This window comes from Pipra filicauda, unplaced genomic scaffold (assembly GCF_003945595.2).
Source record: "Pipra filicauda isolate LSUMZ 115617 unplaced genomic scaffold, ASM394559v2 scaffold17_size4572894_pilon, whole genome shotgun sequence".
Classification (NCBI taxonomy): Eukaryota; Metazoa; Chordata; class Aves; order Passeriformes; family Pipridae; genus Pipra; species Pipra filicauda.
The window spans coordinates 3,332,995-3,353,981 of NW_024104287.1; the positions used below are offsets into that span (position 1 = coordinate 3,332,995).

At 45.0% G+C, this 20,987-nt stretch overlaps 2 protein-coding genes across 2 annotated transcripts; both read left to right on the top strand.

Annotated features, from left to right (window-relative positions):
- Positions 1–24: 24 nt before the first annotated feature.
- On the top strand, positions 25–5,103 carry LEPROTL1 (leptin receptor overlapping transcript like 1). Its single transcript, XM_027721719.2, has 4 exons — positions 25–110; positions 321–396; positions 1,825–2,011; positions 2,618–5,103. The coding sequence occupies exons 1-4, from the start codon at positions 95–97 to the stop codon at positions 2,732–2,734; spliced, it is 396 nt and encodes a 131-aa protein (XP_027577520.1). The 5' UTR covers positions 25–94; the 3' UTR covers positions 2,735–5,103.
- A 1,551-nt stretch (positions 5,104–6,654) lies between these two features.
- SRP72 (signal recognition particle 72) lies at positions 6,655–20,447 on the top strand. Its single transcript, XM_027721607.2, has 19 exons — positions 6,655–6,819; positions 7,799–7,919; positions 9,650–9,773; positions 10,535–10,678; positions 11,444–11,555; positions 12,609–12,640; positions 13,187–13,311; positions 13,406–13,463; positions 13,642–13,773; positions 14,168–14,296; positions 14,802–14,874; positions 15,448–15,512; positions 16,485–16,580; positions 17,045–17,148; positions 17,745–17,822; positions 18,469–18,606; positions 18,853–18,890; positions 19,198–19,357; positions 20,192–20,447. Exons 1-19 carry the CDS (start codon positions 6,711–6,713, stop codon positions 20,364–20,366), a joined length of 2,013 nt encoding a protein of 670 aa, XP_027577408.1. The 5' UTR covers positions 6,655–6,710; the 3' UTR covers positions 20,367–20,447.
- Positions 20,448–20,987: the final 540 nt, after the last annotated feature.

Below are 20,987 nucleotides of genomic sequence, written 5' to 3' on the forward strand. Positions count from 1 at the left end.
ACCCTCCCGGACGCAGCTTCCGGTTCCGTGCGGCAGTTCCGGTTCCCGGCGCGCGCTCCTCCGGTGCCGCGCGGCTCGCGGGACAGGCGGCGCCATGGCCGGGATCAAAGGTGCGCGCGGGGGGCGCGGGGCGGCCCTCGCGGGCAGGGGCGGGTGCGGGCCGGAGCCGCCGCGGGAGCCCCCCGTGCCTCTCCCCTCCCTCCCGTGTCCCCCTGTGCCGGGCGGGCGGGGCTGCTGAACCGCTTGGTTTGCGGGTCGCGCTCGGTTTTGTACGGCGTGTCGCGCCCTTCATCTGCGGTCCGCTTGTGTTCTCGTTGCAGCCTTGATCAGCCTGTCCTTCGGCGGAGCGGTCGGACTGATGTTCCTGATGCTCGGATGTGCCCTTCCCCAATACAAGTAACGTGCACTCGCTTCCTGTTCGTTGTGTCTTGTTTTGTGTGTCACTAACCCCACAGTGGTTTGGATTTCGTCATTTCAGAATCACAGAATCGTTAGGATTGGAAGGGACCCCTGGAGATCATCTACTCCAACCCCCCTGCATGCCAAGGCAGTTGTGGACTGAGAAGTCCTCTCTGTGTAGGAGGGGTCTTGGGGTTTGCCTTTGTTTTTTTTGCTTCGAAAGATTGGGGTGGGAAAAAAGACCATCCAGGGTTTAATTCACGTTAGAAGTGGTGACAACAAAAGTTAAGCTACCAGGCCTGACTGTAGACTGTTATTAAAGGGTACACTGCCCTGACATGTCCCAGCTATTGTCTATGGCTGACAAACAAACAGGAACTCCTGAGGTAGGCAGCAAGTGTGTGTTATCCAGGGAAGCATCTGCATTTTCTCTGTCTGCATAGTAGTAGCTGGGCTCTCAGTGACTGTCAGGTGGACCTTTTGCTGTGTCCCAGGCAGGTAATGTAGCATCTGGAGTGATTGCAGTTGCTACCTGTACTTTGGGTATGTCCATTCCTATCCTTTAGTTCTCAGGAGATACAAAGTAGCAGACCAAAAGTGCAGGTAGTTAGACCTGTGGCTTTGACTTTTTGCAAGTGAATGCTGACTCTACAGAAAATCTTTTAAATTGACTTACTGAATGTTAAATAACATTCGGTAAATAACATGTTATTGGTTGTGAATTGCAGTTCTCTACATATATGACGATGACATATATAAAACCAGTACTGGTGACACAAACCCTTGGGAAGGAGATCACTGTGCAGTTGCCCTTCAAACAATGCAATAAAGTTTTATTGAAACAATGTGCACCTGCGTTTGTGTGCCTGAGAAATCTAGTCTGGTGAGCTGCAAGCAAAAAAAAGAGTGTTGCCAAAACAATGGTGTAGTTTTTGTAGGTGTCTGCTGGTTGCATTCAGATTTTTAAAAAAGTGGAAAAAAATGTCTTGGTTCCCCATGGTGGCTGAGTATTGTCTGAGAATGATGCTCTGTCCCACATGTGTGCACTGAAAGCCTATGGCCAAAATGATGTAAGGGCTCTGCAAAGGTATCTCTGCAATTCTTAAGCACAGCTGACAGGATAAACTTTGGAGTTAAGCTCATCTTGTGAGGTGGCATTAGATTTAGGCTTGCATAGTGAAATCTTGCTTTATGAATATCCTGTTAGTGAACTCTGCTGCCACTGAGGTCAGCTGAAGCCGCTCACAAACATGGTCTGCTGGATTAATGTCAGCTTGTTCCAAAGCAAAGGATTTGCCTTCTCTGGGTTTGTGTCTGTCTTTCCTGAATGTGGATGCTGGATGGGGAAAATGCCTTGTGTTGATTTTAGGAAGGACAGGAAGACAATCGAGTTAACTTAAATTTTTCTTCTCCTTTCTTTTTCAGCCAGTACTGGCCACTGTTTGTTCTGTTTTTTTACATCCTGTCTCCTATCCCGTACTGCATAGCAAGAAGATTAGTAGATGACACAGATGCTACAAGTAATGCCTGCAAGGAGCTAGCAATATTCCTTACAACAGGCATTGTGGTATCAGCATTTGGGCTACCAATAGTGTTTGCAAGAGCAGCATTGGTTAGTAATATTTCAACCTATGATTGTTTGTTTTTTTTTCCTAGAAAACTTTGTTCTTGATGTTTGGGTTTTTTTACTGAAGATAAAGCTCTTGTGCGCTAAACAACTCTTATAATTGCATACTTAAATGTTTGCAGTGGAAACAGAATAATACAGCTCAGACGGTCAGTTTGAGTGCCTCACACCCTCACTCTCCCTGGAAAACATCCACCTCCTTTTTTGTTGCTGGCATATCTGCTGGTGTTTTGAAGACCTTAAATAAATGTCTGATTAAAAAAGTCTTACCGAGTGGTTGGCAATATAACTGGGCCGCAGATGTGTTTGATGCTGTAACCTAGCCCTACTTTATACACCAAAACAGCTGTGCCTGCTAGCCAACACTTTGAGTATGGATAGAAAAAACTTGTGCTGCTTGGCTGGCTGTGAATTGATCAAGTAATTTTAGGTAAACCCAGCCATCTCGGTGTAACCACAAATAACGATATAACCTTATTGCATCATGGGCATGTTACTGAACTTTGTCTAGAATGGGACAGTAAGATGTTGCCTTTTGTCTTGTCAGTATTCAGTTCAAAATGTGTCTAACTAAATTCCCCTTGTTCACAGATTTACTGGGGCGCATGCGCACTTGTTCTTACGGGGAATACAGTCATCTTTGCCACAATCCTAGGATTTTTCTTGGTCTTTGGCAGCAATGACGACTTCAGCTGGCAGCAGTGGTGAAAGGAAGATAAGAGAACTATCACAGGCATCTTGTCATGCAGTGGCCATCCATACAAATGAGAGAATGGGCAATAAAGAGAAGTAGCGTAGCAAGCCTCTTGAGTATTCTAGATGCTCCTTTTCACGTTGTTCGTTCTGAGTGTACTACTGTTACTGACAGGGTTTATATGTTTTTATGAAGTGGAGAGATTATTTCATTTTTACCTATGGTATGTTTTTAGATGCTCTCTTGGTTTAAAATTGTCATCCTTTGTCTGGTGTTTTATGTGAAGCTTTAAATCAGGAACAAGAACATTTAAACATGGTTTCAAAGAAGATTTAAAGTTGGGGTTTTTGGTTGGTTTTTTGGTTGTTTTTTTATTTAAGCTAAGCATTAGTACTATGTTTCAGTTTTAATTTTTTTTTTAAATACCAGGATTAAATTATATACAAGCTGATTGGAGGTAAGAGATTGTCCACCACCGTTGTCAATTTCCAAATCAACAGATTGTTGCTATATTGTAGCTATATTTTTAGAGGCAAGGCGGGTTGGAAAGTACCGGTTGCAGATTTTCTTCTGCCCATACCTCATACCGGGTGATGAATGTTGATAGCCTTCATTTCAGGAGAAGGCTGAGGAGCAGGTAGAGTTATTTGGGAGAAAAGTCCTAAATTTTAACACTGCTAGCCCTCTTACCTGCTTTGTTATTGATTCTGTGGATGTGACATTCAAATGCTCTGTAAATGTATTGATGCTGACATACAAAACTAAAGTGTATTGTAGGGGAAGGGAAAATGATGTTTAAATTCCATTTTTTAAAAAAAGTATCTTTTGAACTCTTTCTATTTATAAGTATTGTATGGTTTTGAACTTTTATGTCAAGTTTTTACCACAAAGATGGTAAAATGTTCATTTATGGAACTACTGGTCTATGTTCATTTGAAGCATATACAAAGCTATTTCCTCCTCCCCCTTTTTAATTTATTTTATACATAGTATATATATATATAATAAAACAGCTTTTAAAATGTAGATTAAAACTTTGTGTTAAACCTGCTTAAGAATGATTCCCCCCCCCGCTTTTTTTTTTCCCCTCACAATGCGGTTGAGTGACTTTTTTGGAAGTCACTAGCTGAACTGATTTCACTTGACTCTTTTTAAGTTCTTATGCACTATTGGTTGATAAGATTTAATGTTATGTCTGTAACTGTAGCTTGTGTTCTGTAAGATCGCACATGTAGCTTCAGATATTTAAGACAAGTTTTATGCATACCTCTCAATTGTCTGGATTTTTCATTTGAAGAAATCTGCCATTAGACATTCCATCACAACACAGTTGATGAGTACCACTTAACCAGGTTTGACTGTACCACATGCAGTGATGAACTTGACCAAACATACTTCTAAATGGTATTTTTCAATTCTTTAAAAAAAGTGTAGGAATCTTAACCATGCATAATTAAAAGCTGACAGTTGCTTAGGTTTTGCTTAACAGTGTGAAAAGGCACAGAACTGCAGGTTTTGGCTGTAGAATTTGTGTGCAGATGCAAAGTATAAAGCTTGAATATATGTATATATTCATATTTGTATATGAATGTCTGCAAGGTTTGATAGTAATGGTAGCGACTTGCATGATGTGCTCAAGGAACTGAAACCAGCAGGTGGGGACAGCAGGGGTGTCACTGCCTATGTGTTCTGCTTTGTTAATGTCTTGTGGGTAAAACAAGAGCTCAATTTTGTCAGTGCTGGTAGAGGAACAAGTAGGTGCCAAGGCTCTAGTGCAGAAGCCAGTCCATAGCAGATGGTGTTTCAGCCATAAGTAAGTGGTTCACCAGACTGCCTGCGATGGTGGCATTTGGAGCTGCAAGAGGGCTGTAGGGTCACGTGTTTCATCCCTTCTTTCATCCCCTCTGTGCCACTATAACGGAGGCAGAAAATCTTCCAAACCAGTGGCGAAAGTTGCAGTCCTTTGCAGTCCTTGCAAAGGAGGAATGTTTAGGACATGTACCAATCTGAATCTGTTACCAACTCCTTCTTCATGGTCAGGAACTGTTTTCTCCTTCACTCCTGAAGCCTGCTTCTCCATATGATGCTACCCTCTGGATCACTGGCCACGGATCTGACTGTGTATGTATTGGTGGTGCATTTTTTTGTTTAATTGCATTACAGCACTACCTTCTTTGCTTGCACACCAAGTACAGGCAGTATTGCTCTGATTTGTGAGCTAGACACTTGAGAGGTATAATCCTTCCATATAATATGCACTGAGATAGCATAACCATCCTTCTAGAGGGAAAAACTTTGAGTGATAAAAATTTTAAATGGCGATCTTGAGTTCTGTATGTTTAATCAAAAATACTCTAATAAAAGGAGTATTTTGTTTAACGTATTAATTGGTTTTTCTTTTTCATTTCTTTAATGTGATTGTCATTCCTGTGGCAGAGATGACACCAGATTGCTCACTAGTCCTTCAGAGTGAGTATTTGTGTCATTTACCTGGGGCTGCTCTACAAAGAGAGGCTTGAGTGTCCAGTGCTGTACTAGTTGCACTGAGCTGGCTTTGCTGGTTGTATCTCACACCTGGAGTTTTATCTCAAGTTTGTGTTTGAAGGCCAAATCCTGATATGTTGCTGGAATTATACAAAGTAACGGCCACCCTTACTCTCTGATGTATTTATAACTTTACAATTTTTATTTAAAAAAAACCATCCCTTGTGATATTTGTAATGATATGTGGCATTTCTGAAATTTGAAAAGTGATGTCAGTCTTTAACAGAAGAAAGTAATGGGAATTGATGGAAAATCTTTTTGGGGTGAGCCATCATCCCCTTCCCTCTCTTGACACACACTCACTTTAGTCATATCTATTGATTTTTTTTTTCTGTTTGTTTATTCTAAGAGGGGAAAAAGGTTGGTTAAAATATTAACTGCATTTCTTAAGTCAAAACACTGGAAGAGGAGTGAGGTAATTTGGCAATAACTAAGGTGCTACGGCTGCACACAGTTTTTTCATGAAATCAAAATAAATCAGAGAAAATACTGAGTTGGAAGGGACCCACAAGTATGATCAAGTCCAACTCCTGGCCCTGTGCAGGACACCCCAAGAATCACACCATGTGCCTGAGAGTGTCATCCAGATGCTTCTTGAACTCAACGGGCTTGGTGCTGTGACCACTTCCACTGCCCAACCATGCTCTAGGTGAAAAACTTTTTCTTAATATCCTACCTAAACCTCACCTGACTGAGCTTCGGGCCATTCCCTCAGGTCCTGTCACTGGTTACCACAGAAGAGATCAGTGTCTGCACCTCCTCTTCCTTCCCCTCACAAGGAAGTTGTAGACTGCAATGAGGTCTCCCCTCAGTCTCATCCAGGCTGAACAGACCAAGTGCCCTCAGCCACTCCTCACATGGTTTCCCCTCAAGGCCCTTCACCATTTTCGTTGCCCTCCTTTGGATGCTCTCTAAGAGCTTAATATCTTTCTTATATTGTGGCACCCAAAACTGCACACAATATTCAAGGTGAGGCTGCCCCAGTGCAGAGCAGAGCAGGACAATCCCCTCCCTCGACCAGCTGGCGATACTTCGCCTGATGCCCCTCAGGACATAGCTGGCCCTCCTGGCTGCCAGGGCACTGCTGACTCATATTCAACTTGTCGTCGACCAGGGCCCCCAGGTCCCTTCCCACTGCTCTCCAGCCTGTCGTTCCCTAATCTGTCGGTACATTCAGGGTCGCCCTGTCCCAGCTGCAGAATCCGGCACTTGCCCTCCTTGTTGAAATTCACACTCGCAGTGTTGCACGGAAGAGCAGGAAGTGAACATCACTCCACTGCCCTCGGTGCCCACTGCCCGCCGCTGTGCGGGAGGCGGGCGGGGTGAGGGCGGCTGGGGGCGGGGCTGTCAGGAGGTGACGCGCGGCGGGGGGCGGGGCCCCGCCCGGCTGTTCCGGTTCCGGCGCAGCCCCCGCCCCCGCGACGTGTGTCTGGTCCCGGTCCCAAGATGGCGGCTGCGGCGGCGGGGCCGGGGGCGGCGGCAGGGCTGTGGAGCGAGGTGAACCGCTGCGGGCAGAACGGCGACTTCGCCCGCGCCCTCAAGTCCGTCAACAAGAGTGAGTGCGGGCGGTAGTACCGCCCTGCGGATCGCCGGTCCCTGCCGGGGCGGGCTTGGCCTGGTGCAGGGGCGCTGTCGCGTGGCGGGGAACGAGGGGTGTCAGTCCGTAGGCTTCGTGTCGGGAGCAGGGCAGCGGGCAAAGGCCCCAGCAGGTCCGACTGTGCTGGGGAAGAGGCGAGACGGGCAGCCGTGACCAGCAGGTGCTTCTGTTGCATCGCATGCATCCCTTGGTGTGATCCAAAGCCTCGGAGCTGCTCGTGGGGTTTCCTTCCGTTTTGATCGTGGGGGAAAGGAGTGCTTTTCCCCCTGGGAACTGGAGGAGTGGTGTACTTATGGACTGACTGGCTTGGGAGCGATAACTTGCTTGGGGCTGAGAGTCCACGTTGGGTTGTGGTTTTTTGATGGTTTGGCATCCCAAATGGAATTGCTATATAAGGCACGTAATGGTTAAAAGTTCTGTCTTTGCTGCTTGTGCAGAGTAGGGACTCCTCTCCTCTCCTGGCAGAGCTGGGATCACATGAAAAAATCAAATAGCAAAACCCGTGTCTCTCTCCTAGTTCTACTTCCCTGTTTACCAGTGGCAGAAAGTGTTAGTGTGTAAAGTGACTCCCTATCTAGAGCCACACTGTTCTTCTGTACTAGCTGTTGTCCTTCCTCAGTATGCTTTACGTGGCAGTCAGGCCTTGGCACTGTGTTCTCTGCCTGAAAGTGAAATGCCAATGAAAGGTTTGTCCAGGTGTTTGTCCAGCCCCTTTGGTGCAGCTCTGTTCCAGACATGTTAGCACAGTGGTCACTTCGGGTAATTCCAGTATTTATGCTCAATTCTTTTATGAACCAAAGTAAGCCGTGCCTTTTAAATTGACGTGACCGCTCTCTGGGGTGGGTTTTTGCACCTGTAACAACACATGGCTCTTACAAAGCCTTGGTGTGTTTTATAGTGAGTTGGATCATTGTATTGAAACTGATTTCCCCCGCAGTACTGCAGATCAGCAAAGACGACGTGACTGCGCTTCAGTGTAAAGTAGTGTGTCTTATCCAGAATGGGAACTTCAAGGAAGCTCTCAGCATAATCAATACCCACACTAAAGTGTTAACCAGGTGAGTTGTGTTTTGCTGTGTTCTACAAAATATGAAACCCTAAGTCCTTGAGAAGCTGCTGCAGCTTCATTGGAGGGGACTGATAAGGCAGCAAAATAAAGTGCAGGAGGTGCTCAGAGACATTGGGATTGGTCTTCTCAGTGAAACTCTGGTTTTTTATGGGTCTGGGTGAGTTTGAGGCAGTCTAACATCTTGCTCTCACTATTGAAGGGACTGTCCCTGATGTAGCTCTCAGCCACCTCCATGTGCTGATGCTGCCTGTTGGTGTGGCTGAGTATCACAGCTGATACAAGGGAAGGGGACAGATCTCAGTGGGAGTGAGGAGAGGAGGGAAAAACCTTTGCCAGTGGCAGCAAACTGTTGGCTTTGCTTGGCTGTCTCACCATACTGCTCCTTGGGGTCCTTTTCTTTGCCAGCCTGAAGGTACTGCCTCAGCCTTTGTGGTGGTACCAGCCCTTTGTGCATCCTCTCAAAATCAGGACCTTGGAGACAACTTGTGTCTGAGGACAAGTCAAGCTTCTCATTTGAGTCATTAAGAAGACTGATTTCCTTCCTAATAAGGATGCTCTTTATGCAACAACTAGGATGAAAATTTCTACCCAAGAACTGCCTGGCAGCAAAATTTTTGTATTTCAGATACTGCTTTTATTAAGGAACTTCCCAGAAAAGTGTGTTGAAGTATCACTGTGATGAAACATGCCATCATTTATGTTCACATCTGAATAATTACCTTATTCACTAATTCCTTCTTTCCTGGGACAAAAGGGGTTTAATTCAAGTTTTTTAGCTTAATTTTTAATTATATGGTAAGGAGGAGGAATATTTTCTTTAAATCCAACTGGCTTCAGAGTTTTTCCTATAATTTCTTTAGCCTCATTCTGCTATGTGTCTGTCTCTGTCCTGCAGAGCAGGAAAGTGGTGGTTCTTTCTCTGTCTTGAAGTTGTCCCGTCCTGTGCTGAGGGTGGCCCACTGCTTTTCTTTAATTCTGAATTCCATTAATTTGTTTTCAAACCTCCTTAATACTCAGTTGAATCGAGATAATTTTAAATAGGCAAAGAAAAGCTGATAGCAAATGGCCCCAGGCATGAACTAAAGGAATCACTAATTAACTTTCCTTTGGCTTTTTTGGGAATGCTTCCCTGCTGGTGTGAGCTTGCTTTGAAGCCCATTTTATGTTAGCAAACCTCTTTGCTGCAGTTCTGCTGCGCTGATGTTTCAGAATAGGTTAATGTTATGTTTGTCTTCATATCAGACTGTAAGAGAGATTTGTATTTTATACCTTTTCCTTCCTCTCTCTGTGTGAGTAAATTGTCTTTAAAAATTTGCAGTAACAAGCTTTTGTTGTAATGATACACCTTCTCCTTAAGAAAGAGTCATGGAATGAGGTTTGGTACTGTTCCACCTTTTAAGCATTTAATTAGCATAATCAGTAGGAGGTGGGGGCAGAGAGGATTTGGAATGCTGCTTGTCTGGAGACGCCATTAAAAAGGAACCTCTTTTTAGGTGAAGTTTTGATATGCTTTCTCTGTTGAACACAAAGTAGGTTTAAGGTACTTTCAGTGCTCAACGGATACATAATTCAGTAATCTGGGATCATGTGTTTGGATTTTGGGTTACGGAGCAGTCTGAGAGACTAATTAGGGCTGATTAAACAAGTGTGCTTATGTGGGTGAATGCTTTTGAATGCAAACTACAGTGCATGCTGTCAGCCTTTGTCTTGTCCTTGCAGTGACATTATTGCCTTTGAGAAGGCCTACTGTGAATACAGGTTGAATCGTATTGAAAGTGCTCTCAAGACCATTCAGAGTGCCAGTCAGCAGACAGACAAGCTGAAGGAGCTTTATGGACAAGTGGTAATTACAAGCTTTCCTTCCTGGTGGGAGTTTCATATGCTGGATGCCTTGTCCCTCCTCTAATGGGGGGCAAGTATGGGGACAGAATTTCCTTCTCTGCCTTGAAGGTAAGGGCAGGTACAGTTCCAACTGCTCAAACTTCTGTGGAGCTTCAGGTGGCTTTGCTGGAGGGAGAGTCATCGTTTTATCCCCACTAAACCAAAGCAATTTGTGACTCCCACTCCCTTCCTGGGTCTGGCCTGGTATTAGCCATATGGCTGAGGATGGAAGAGATCTGATGGGATTTGTCTGTGGTTGAGCTGTTTGTCCACGAATGGTTTGTGGGACCTGACATCTCGGGCGTTAAAAGTGAAGCAGCAAAGAAGTTATGTTTTTTTCTCTCGTTTCTCCCCGGTTGATCAGAACGGTTTTGTGAAGAATTCTCTCAGCTGCATGAAAGACCATTCATTTAATTTCTTTCTTAGAGAGGCGATCTAATTTGGAAGAAGGCTGTTTGAGGACAAAACTGTGTAAACTGCTGCTTTTAAAGAAGCTGTTTTAGGAGTAAGAGCTGTGTCATTTTTTGCAGGTATCTGGTGTCATTGCTTGAGTCCTTGCAAATATAATCTATATAGTCTGCCCTTAAAGGTAGATGCAATATTAGTCATGTTCAGCATATGATGCTCTGCTGCCCCTGTCCATGGGGAGGGAGGAAGGAGGCTGTAGTTACCAGCATGCCCAGGAAAATACTGTTCTGAAGGCTAATCCCTTCCCTTTCACAGTTGTACAGACTGGAGCGTTACGATGATTGTCTGGCTGCATACAGGGATCTCATCCGCAACTCCCAGGATGAGTATGAGGAAGAGAGAAAAACCAACCTCTCTGCTGTTGTGGCAGCACAAAGCACATGGGAGAAGGTGGTGCCAGTAAGTGAGTATGTGTGTCTATGTGTGTGAGAGTGAAAGCCAAGGAATAAAGGATATGGAATTATAGATACTGAACAGGATAGAAATGTGTTCCTGTCTCTTAATGACTTCTGAATGTACTGAAAATCAGCTAGTGGCTTTTCCTCTATGGAGGAATGCTGTTATTGATCATGAGTTATACTTCACCTTTGATCTCTAGGAGACTTGTAGATGTTACAGCAGAGCAGAAAATAGATCTCTCTGAGCCTGCATCGGGCAGAACACCTGTGGTGACTAGCACTTTCCTCTCTCATTACCTTCTTGCCCAGGGTAAAAGCTAACTTCTTGGATCACCCAACCATACTTGGGAATATTTTTGTTAATGAACAGTGCAGATTGTAATGTTCACATCTGTTTAGAAATATTTGTCCTTCAAGGTGTGCATAGCGTGCTCAGCTTTCTGTTCAGCACTGTAGATCCACTGTAGATTTCTAACTCTGTAGAGCAGCAGTTTTGCTCTCTTGCAGCAGGCTAAGTAGTCCCCAAGTTCAGGGTGGAGTTTCCTTGCTGCCTTGTCAGTTACCTCTGACTCTGTACTATGTGAGGGAAGGTCCTTTGCACTTCGACTTACTTGCCAGGTGTGTGCCCTGTTAAAATTGCCTCTTAAATTTATTTTGCAAGGATTAGTTTAAGTGTACATGAAAACTATAATTTGTGTCCATTGCTTGTCAAATCTGTACAGATCAGTTGGCATTTATTGAATGTGACATTTGCTTTTCATTGTAGGAGGATTTGGGCCTTCGAGAAGCTACCTACGAGCTGTGTTATAACAGTGCATGTGCATTGATTGGGCAAGGAAAGTTGAATGAAGCAATGAAAAAACTACAGAAAGCAGAAGGTAAAAACATGGTGAGGTGAGAGGGAAGGTTTGTGTGATAGGAGCAGGTGCTCTCTGTAGACACAAATCAGAGGAAAAGAAGTTTTGGAAATTTAAAAACTGGCCAGCATCAGGATTTGTTTTAAGTTCCTGACACAACTGGTGTTTTTGTAGAAATGTTCCTCTGCATCTCTTTTCCAGAGCTGTGCAGCATGTACCATCTCCTGGCTCTCTTGCAACCCCCTGATTTGTGTTCAATAACTTTGTGCAGTTTTTTAAAGTAGGAAGTAGATGTGAGTGTAATCTCTTATAAGCATGAGATGTCTCATCTATTCTAACTCCTAATTTTGTTAGTATGAGTGTATATTTAAACATATGCTATAAAAATTAAAAATACTTCTTGGTATGAATTAGGTATGAAATTAGTGTAAGCTGATAAATGAGCTTTTTTGCAAAGAGGATTTTTTTCTATGGGGTGGAAGAGGGATTTTTATGTGTTAAAAAAAAAAAGGTTAGGGTGGGAACTAGGAAAGACTAGTTTCTGTCTGATCTAGTTGCTCTTGCAGATAAATAGGTCAGTTCTGTCCCAGTTTTGATGAAGAACCTATATGCTTTGACAGGTGTCCTTTGGAGAGCAAACAAGTGATGTTCTGGTGAGGTATATGAGAAAGTTAAGAAGCGACTAGTGTGGGTTCTGAAAACTAACAGAATTGCTGCCCCATAAAGGGTGATGTAATCTCAATATTGCAGGCTTGTAGCACTTAAAATAACTCCCAAGATGGTGTGCAGTTGTAGCTGAGTGATCTTTATGGAAAAGATCAGGAGCTAGGTGTAAGGAAATTCGCTCAGGAGAGAAAATGAGCATATAACTCTGCTCTCAGAAGGCAGCTCTGGGAGGGACAGTATCTCATGCTCAGTCCCATCCATCATCAAACTTGCAGTCTCCTCTGTCCTTGTAGTGCTGCAGAAGTTTCAGCAATACACGAAAAAAGTTATCTATTCCTCCATGCTTCTAGCCTTTTTCCCCCCCTAAAGCCTTCTAAATTGTGTTTTTCAATTTGTTTTTCTTTCTAGAGCTGTGTCGCCAATCACTGTCAGAAGACTCTGTAAGTTCTTGATGTTCTGAAGAGTGTTTGCTTTGTGCCATGTGATCACAAAGTGCAGAGAGCCAGAGGAGAGCCAGTGCTGCTCTGCTGGGACCAGCTTATGAGGCTGGGGCAGCGATCGTGGCTGTTGCAGAAGGGTAGCGAACACTGCAAGCTGTTTGTGGCTGTGCTCCTTGCAGAGTTGCCTGTGCTGGTGCAGGTAGGATGGGTACAGGTTGTCTGAAAGCTCCCTGTAACCTACTCCTGCTATGGATGAACACGCTGAGTGGGTGGTGAGAAACAGGAAATTTGTAATCAGTCACTGGATTGAGCAAATTCAGCACACAAGAGAATTTTCAGGTTCTCACAGGAGTAGGTGAAGTTTTCTTTTCTCCCAGTTTAACCCACATATGCTTCTGTTTGTGCTGTGGCTACGACCTTCATCTGTAGTAGCTGAAGTACTTTGCTGCTAATACTCCCCAAGAACACTCATAGACATTTGCCAGCAGACAGAAGCCAGGATAAGAGAGGTGACATAGCAGCTTTTTTACTTTGATTTTTCTTCAGGATGTGACAGAGGAAGACATTGAGGCTGAGCTGGCTATTATTCATGGTCAGATGGCTTATATCATGCAACTGCAGGGTCGTACAGAGGATGCTTTACAGCTCTACAATCAAATAATCAAGTTGAAGTAAGGGGTTTTTTTAAAAACAAACGCTCAACCTCCCATCTGTAGAGAGATTGCTGTTTAATAACAGTATGCTTTCTGCTTTTCTTGTCTGCAGGCCAACAGATGTAGGACTTCTTGCTGTCATTGCAAATAACATCATCACAATTAACAAGGTATAGAATTAGCTTGCTGCTTTCGATGCAGTTACTCAGCTTGCTTCTCTGCTTTTGTGGAGAGAGGGAAGATAACTGGAAAAGTTTTTTCCTAAATAGTAGTTAAATTTCAGACCCAGAGGCCTTTTCTTCTTCAAGGAATATAGTGAAATCTTCTCATGATGTGCAATTTCCCTAGGACCAAAATGTCTTTGACTCAAAGAAAAAGGTGAAGCTGACCAATGCAGAGGGTGTTGAGCATAAACTCTCCAAGAAACAGCTCCAGGCGATTGAATTCAACAAAGCTTTGCTGGCAATGTACACTAACCAGGTAGGGGAAGCTGATGAGCAGTAAGTAGCTACAGATTTACTCCACAGGAGTTTGACTGGGAGATGCGGCTGTTCTCTGTCAGAAGACAAGACCACTTGGTTTAGGCACATAACTGAGCAGAAAAATAAAATCATCCCTAAAAGCACAACTGGCTGACTGTTTAGTGACTTGAGTATTGCTGTAGGGAGAACTGTGTGGAGATTACTAGAAGATAAAAGCGATATGAGTGGTCTTAGATGCATCTGAAGTGCCACTAGGAGGACTTGTTCTTGGCTCTGTGTACTCCTTTCAGGGAAGTCATCACAAGCATATCTTAGGTACTGCAGGTATGTTAGCCCTGTGTTAGATGCTTGCAGAGGTTGAGATAAGTGTATTCTCTCTTCCCACTCCTCAGGCAGATCAGTGCCGCAAGCTGTCAGCAAGCCTGCAGTCGCAGAGCCCTGAGCATCTGCTCCCTGTGCTTATCCAGGCAGCCCAACTGTGTCGTGAGAAGCAGCATGCAAAGGCTGTGGCACTTCTGCAGGTAGGTTAAAAGGAAGTTTTGCCAAACTCCATTTAAACTTGTGCTTTGTGTTCTCCTTTGCTGTTTTCCCTTAGTTTGTTTTGTTTGGTTTAAATTTCCAGGGGTATCTGACTGCTTATTTTGGTTTGGTTTAATGCTGTTGGAAGGCCTTCACACTCAACTGAACAATGCTGCTTTTAAAGGGAAATAGTTCCCTTACACCTCTGATTCTTATGCTTAGGAAGCTGTAGTACACTTCTTCTAGGGTAAGCGGTAGTCTTTGCTGCTCTGCTTACAAGCAGTTTGCAACACCCTTCTTTTTGGAGGAAATGAGTGGCTTGGGACAGAAATCTGAAAGGACAGTGGCTCACTGGCACCTCTTCTGCTGTGTGCTGAAGCCTGCCTGTGCCAGAAAGCTTCCCTTGGCTCTTGCCAGCTTGCCATGACTGAGCATGAGATATGATTCACCAAAGCAACAGCCTCGTGCCCACACACAAGTTGAATTGTTCTTTCTTCTGACTCTCAGGACTTTGCAGACCAGCACCCTGCCAATGCAGCTGAGATCAAGCTGACGATGGCCCAGCTAAAAATTGCTCAAGGTATTAATTGTCCTTCTTTGTTGGGAAGTGTCTGTACATGATAATGCTAAAAGGGATGAGAAAAACAGACTTCAGGGCAATCTTTGCTGCAGTCACTGTTGTGACAGAGGTGTGGAGCAGAGGTGCTTTCAGTCAGGTAATATATATACATGGCTCTGGCAGGATAGTGCTTATAGCTTAATGGCCAGATATGCAGGCTCCACAGATCACTGCCAGAGATGCCCACAGTCTTTGTGAATAATAGGGGGCAGGAATCTCTTCTGGGGCGGGATAATCTCGGGAGCAATGTGCGGCTCCCTAATGGTACCATTCCTGTGTACAGTCAAGCAGCACAGAGTTGCACCTGGAAGAGAAGACCCTGCTTGCAAAAGCTTGCTCCTGAACCCTTGTGGAATGTGGCAAGGGCAGAAATGTCCATTGTGTGGAGGCCTGTCCTTAACTCTAGAAAGGGGGAGATGATCTGAGAAGGGGAAATCGTTCTGTCCTCATTGTTTACCTTTGGCTCGAAGTTCTCTGCTGGGATGAAGTGTTGCCATGCCACTCAGAGTGTGTTCTTCCCTATCTCTCTTCTAGGCAGTGTCACCAAAGCCTGCATGATCCTGAGGAGCATAGAAGAACTGCAGCACAAGCCTGGTATGGTAAGCAAAACTCAGTCTAAACTGTGTGAGGTTTTTCCCTTGTAGGACAGCTTTGCACTGCCTGCTCCTTTTTGCCTCTTCCCTGTGGTTTTCACTTGCCCTGAGTGTTTACAGGGATTTTGAGCCCATCTTCCTTGTGTTGGACAAAGGTGGGATTATAACTTGCATCAGGTAGCCTGAACTTAGCCAAAGAAGTACTCTACCTGTCAGCAGGGATGCTCTCTGCCTATGTTCCCACTCCCTCATAGTCTCTGAGACCTGCATGTTGCCTGGATTTACTTGCATAACATGACTGGAGCAACTCCTTCCCTGGTATGTACTATGAAGCAGCTTTAGGACAACAGGCCTTAGGGAGAAAGTACCATATGTTTCATCCCCACAGCATCACCCCAGACTGAATGCATATCCACATGTGGTATCCAGGAAAGCTTGATGACCTTGTAAGTGCTCGTGTGCTCAGCATAAGCATCTTGAGCAGGGGCTGACAGTTGTGGGTCTGCTCCAATTGCAAGGGCGAATGATCAAAGTAATTTGTAGGGGCAGTCAACAATAGCAACTCCTTGCCCTGGGTCACCTCTGGTTGTGACTGGGATGTAGGCAGACAGATGGTGTCTGTATCATCTCCCATCTTTTTTCATGGCTCTTGGAATAGAGAACAGAGGAAGAAAAAGGGTTTCTAATGAAACTGTGTCCAGTGGTAAGCAGATAAAGTGGCAAGACAAGAAGGTTTGTTCAGTGGATGCAGTCGTAGGCTTGTACCATAGGAGAAAGATGGTAGGAGTGTTTTTTGGGGAGGGACCTGGGTAGGAAGATCTGGCCTGTGTATCCTGCCTGTTACCACAGCTGTTTTTTAGGGACAGAGCAGAAAGCTCACATTGACTCTGCTTTTGGGAAATCCTATCATTTAACTGCTGACCCCAGGCTATAAACAACTTGCATGAAGATCTGTATGCTGCTCTTGAATGTTTGCAGGTGTCTGCATTGGTGACAATGTACAGTCATGAAGAGGATATTGACAGTGCAATTGAGGTCTTCACACAGGCTATCCAGTGGTATCAGCAATTCCAGGCAAGTCAGACCAGAGAAGCTAATGTGCAAGGATGTGTCCCAGTCTTTTCTAGCTAGTCCATCTCAGGTTTTCATGTTGGTGCATAGCCCAGCAGCTATCCAGTTGGAGTTATGGAGACCTGTAAACTCCTGTTTTGTGAACATTTGTTTATCACTGTTACATTATTTTAGATGTTTTGCAAACAGGGAGCAGCAGCTCCTGTCACATTAGGAGAGTGGTGGCAATGGATGCCCGAATGTAGCAATCAGGGCTTCTCCCTGATGAGACAGCATGGTGGAGCAGCAAGCTGCCTTGTCCCAGGCAGTTCTGCCTCATATCCCAGAGTGCAAAGGCAGTCTATTTTCTGCATTATAGGATGCTAACTCAGTTCTCCTTGGCCAGGTCTCAGGGGCATTAAAGCCAGCTAGAGCTGGGCTTCATGCTGTGATAATAAGGAACTAATTATGGCTGCTGTGTCTTTCAGCCAAAGTCTCCTGTCCATTTGTCACTGATAAGAGAAGCTGCCAACTTCAAACTAAAGCATGGCAGGAAGAAGGAAGCAATCAGCGACTTGGAAGAACTCTGGAAGTGAGTTGGGTGGTTGCTGAGCAGCAGGTCTCAACCCAGAGTCCTCTGCAAGCTGTCTGGTGGCAGGCGGTATCTGCAACAATTTTTGTTAACTGGTAGCCATTCTTTAGAGTTGCTTCTGCACGGGGGCCTCAATGCAAAGCCATATTTTGGAAGGAGGAGAGAGAATTCATTTGATCTATAGTTGATGTTCACTTGAAAACCTGGTAGACTTGTCCCAGAGGCCTCTTGTGTGCAGCAAAGATTGCTTTGGGGACTGGGATGCACAATTTTTTCTTGGATGTTTAGGTTTTAGTTTTTATTGTGCCCTTGATGGGATTTTGGGGGCTAGGGGAACTGTTAACTTGCCTTTGCTACTGGGTTTTTCATCTTTCATTGGATGTTTCATGACACTGTGGGGTTGTCTGCACCTCCCTTTGTCCACACTAGTGATGTTTGTGATGTGCTGTGGAGGAGACCACAGGCTGATATGCCTGTCCCCACAGACAGCAGCTGTGCTGCAACAGCAAGCTCTTGCATGGTGATACCAGTCTTTGGGATCAGTAACATTGGTAACTTGGTCCTTTTCTGTTTTGTCTTTTTTTTCCCCTACAAAGGCAAAACCCAAAAGATGTGCATACTCTGGCACAGCTCATCTCTGCCTATTCCCTGGTTGACCCTGAAAAAGCTAAAGTGTATCCTTTTGATGGTGGTATCAGACCAAAGAAAGAGGTATTTGGGCACTGCTCACTTGAATTTTCAGCTGTGTGGGGACTTCAGACTCACTCTCGCCTGAAGAAAGGCAAGGAACATCTCCAGAACAGCAACATATCCAGGTCAAGTTGTCTGGAGCTACATTATTTCCCTAATTGGCTTGATTACGATGAGCTCTCCGGCCCCTTTTGTCTTTGGCTGCATTTTCTTTGAGAATTGATAACTTAAGACTCAGCGGAACAAAAAATATAGAACACCTCCATCCTTCCTGTTGGAATCTTAAACCTGTGGTAGTAATGCAGGACTGTGCCTGATAAAATATGACTAAGGTCTCACTCACCCAAAATAGGGTTCACATACTGCGTTTGTCACTTGAGCTGCATTTGGGCGAAGTTGATCCTTCTGTCCCCATATTAAAGAGGGAAAATAAGGCAGATGGCAATTAAGCAGCTCATCCCAACTGGTGTAAGAACCTGGTGAGAGAGACAGAACTAGCCCAGTAGGCCTGTCTGGTGTCTGCATTGTTAACAGACAGAATTTATTCAAGCTGAAGTTGCCTCTTGCTGTCTGGAAAAAAACTGGGTCTTTATGCTTGCTCGTTTGCATCCCTGAACTTTTCCCTTGCAGTCTTAGCAAACACTTGCCTTCCTCAGACACCATGTCACTGAAAGTAGATGTCGATGCGCTGGAGAACTCCCATGGAGCAACCTATGTTCGGAAGAAAGCTGGGAAGCTCACTGGAGACAACCAGCAGAAGGAGCAAGGGTAAAGCAGGCTCTGGTGCATCCTTCTTTGGGGTGGCACGGGAACCACACCTGGTGTGGTGGTGGCATAGCTGTGGAAGGCACACTGGTGAAAAGGGAGCCTGTTGTTTAACTGCAAGAAGTTTCATGTAGCAGCAGACCAAGTTCTTAGAGAGATGGTTTAGCTTCTTCCAGAGCTAGTTTTCAGTTGATTTGTCTGCTCTGTCCATGCTGTGTCACAATGTCTGTTCCCCTTCTTGCTTTTCAGACAAGGGGAAGTGAAGAAGAAGAAGAAAAAAAAGAAGGGTAAGTTGCATTTCCTAGCTGTTGACATAGCACAGCTCCAGGGAGCTCTCCAGATTGTTTCTTCAAATAGCCAGCCCCCAGCTCCCCAGGAGCCAGAGCCCCCTGTTAGGACTGGGTCCCTGTGAACGCAGATCTTCATGATAGCTTATTTGGATGGGACATTTTTGTCATAGAAGTGAGAGCAATACCCTGATAGGATGATGTGGGTTGCTGGGCTCTTTGCACTGTCTGGCTACTGACATGCCGTGCATGTTCCTGACTAGTGTGTTGACCCCAGTCTCATTCCATGACACTGGATGTTCTGCAGGAAAGCTGCCTAAGAACTACGACCCCAAGGTGACTCCTGACCCTGAGCGGTGGCTTCCAATGCGGGAGCGTTCCTACTATCGTGGACGGAAGAAGGGCAAGAAGAAGGAGCAGGTTGGCAAGGGGACTCAGGGTTCAACCACAGCTGGCTCATCTGAATTGTAAGTACCCATTTTGCAAGGCTTGATGCAGGGAATCACTCTTGGGCTGCTGGGAGGGATGGGTTTGTGCTGTTCTGCTGCCGCTCTTTCCCCACACCAACTGCAGATAGCACAAGTGAAATTGTACTTTGCTGCTTGAACCTGCTACCAGCTGCTCTCCCTATAGGTTGCTGAAAACCAAAGTGATATGATAGGCATACTTGAAGGTGCCATGGTGCAAATAAAATTCCCGTAGTCCTTTAATGTGCTTTATCTAGCTTTGATGCTAAGATGAATTTTGCATGCTTTCTCTTGAGCTATTTGCTTTCAAGTCTTTTGGCAGCTGGAGAATCATTAGCCATGATTCGAGGAAACACTGTACTTCCTTCTAAGTTGACACATTATTTGAGGTGGAATCAGGGAATTTGAGGTGGAATCACCTTTATGTATGGACGGCAAGATAGTGACACTAGCATATGAGAGAGAAAGGATGCTGGGACACTAGCATATGAGAGAGAAAGGACACTGCCTAAGAGTGGGGGCCTGAAAGACTTCTTGTGTGTTGCATGAGCTGTCACATATTCAAAAGTTAGCCTTACTTCTCTTGTTGAGGACTTAAACTATTAGTGAACATCAACTAGAAGGTGACTGCCTTGTCATTGAGACATGTTCCCATTATCCATCAGCCCTTCTGTATGTTGAAGCTTATGTAAGATCTTGCATGAGTGCCTTCCCATACATAATGCTATCTTATGGGGCAACTGTATTTTTCACTGTCAGCTTCCTGCATTAGTACCACATGTTGCAGGTCGTTGTAAACCCACGTGGTATCTCTTTCTCTTGTCTTCCCTGCAGGGATGCCAGTAGAACTGCCAGCAGCCCACCTACCTCCCCTCGGCCTGGCAGCGCCGCAGCTGTATCGGCTACAAGTAACGTCATCCCTCCCAGGCACCAAAAACCCGCTGGTGCTGCAGCCACCAAGAAGAAACAGCAGCAGAAGAAAAAGAAAGGGGCTAAAGGAGGGTGGTAAAAAGCAGGATGTGTAACCTCTCTCCTTCAGTAGGTGATGCTGGTTGCAGAATAAAGATCAAAAGAAAGTGCTGGCGAAAGACTCTTGGCATCGGGATCTCTGTCCTGCCTGTCAGTGGTCTGGGGGAAGATGGGCTGGTATAGGTGCCGTGATGTCTTTGCCCACCAAGTTCCCTTGCTCACATTTGCCCCCATCATGCCTGGGGTTGTTGCCAAACTCAAATTAGCCCCTACGAAGAAATTTGTCCAGGCTGCCAAACATTTAAGAGATGTGGGATAATCAAGTTGTTCTTGAAATGTAGTTTTACGCTCCTGCATATGTTGAAGTAGGCCTTTAGCAGATTTATCTGATAATGCATCTGATGGTGTCTCATGCAAGCACTGTGTTTTATATCTTGTCCCAGTCAGTCATTGACCCGCATAGAGCACAGGCACAAAGCGTCTTGGAAAGCATCATCGGGACTAGATCATGTAGGAGAAGATAATCTGAAGGGGGACAAGGAGAAAGCATGGCAAACTGTATGGCAGCTGACTCATTGTCCTGTTTTCTGCAAGCCAGCTGCCTTATTCTAATGGACTTGGCAAAACAAGGGGAAACTCAAGGTGCTTGATTGTCCCAAAT

What these genes read in the sequence shown, in the direction of transcription:
- SRP72 (XM_027721607.2), top strand. Translation starts at nt 6,711, where the DNA reads ATGGCGGCTGCGGCGGCGGGGCCGGGGGCGGCGGCAGGGCTGTGGAGC. An exon ending in CCAGCTAAAAATTGCTCAAG is followed by an intron (nt 14,875 to 15,447) that starts GTATTAATTGTC and finishes TCTCTCTTCTAG; the next exon opens with GCAGTGTCACCAAAGCCTGC. An exon ending in GACTTGGAAGAACTCTGGAA is followed by an intron (nt 17,149 to 17,744) that starts GTGAGTTGGGTG and finishes TCCCCTACAAAG; the next exon opens with GCAAAACCCAAAAGATGTGC.
- LEPROTL1 (XM_027721719.2), top strand. An exon ending in TGTGCCCTTCCCCAATACAA is followed by an intron (nt 397 to 1,824) that starts GTAACGTGCACT and finishes TTTCTTTTTCAG; the next exon opens with CCAGTACTGGCCACTGTTTG. An exon ending in TGTTTGCAAGAGCAGCATTG is followed by an intron (nt 2,012 to 2,617) that starts GTTAGTAATATT and finishes CCTTGTTCACAG; the next exon opens with ATTTACTGGGGCGCATGCGC.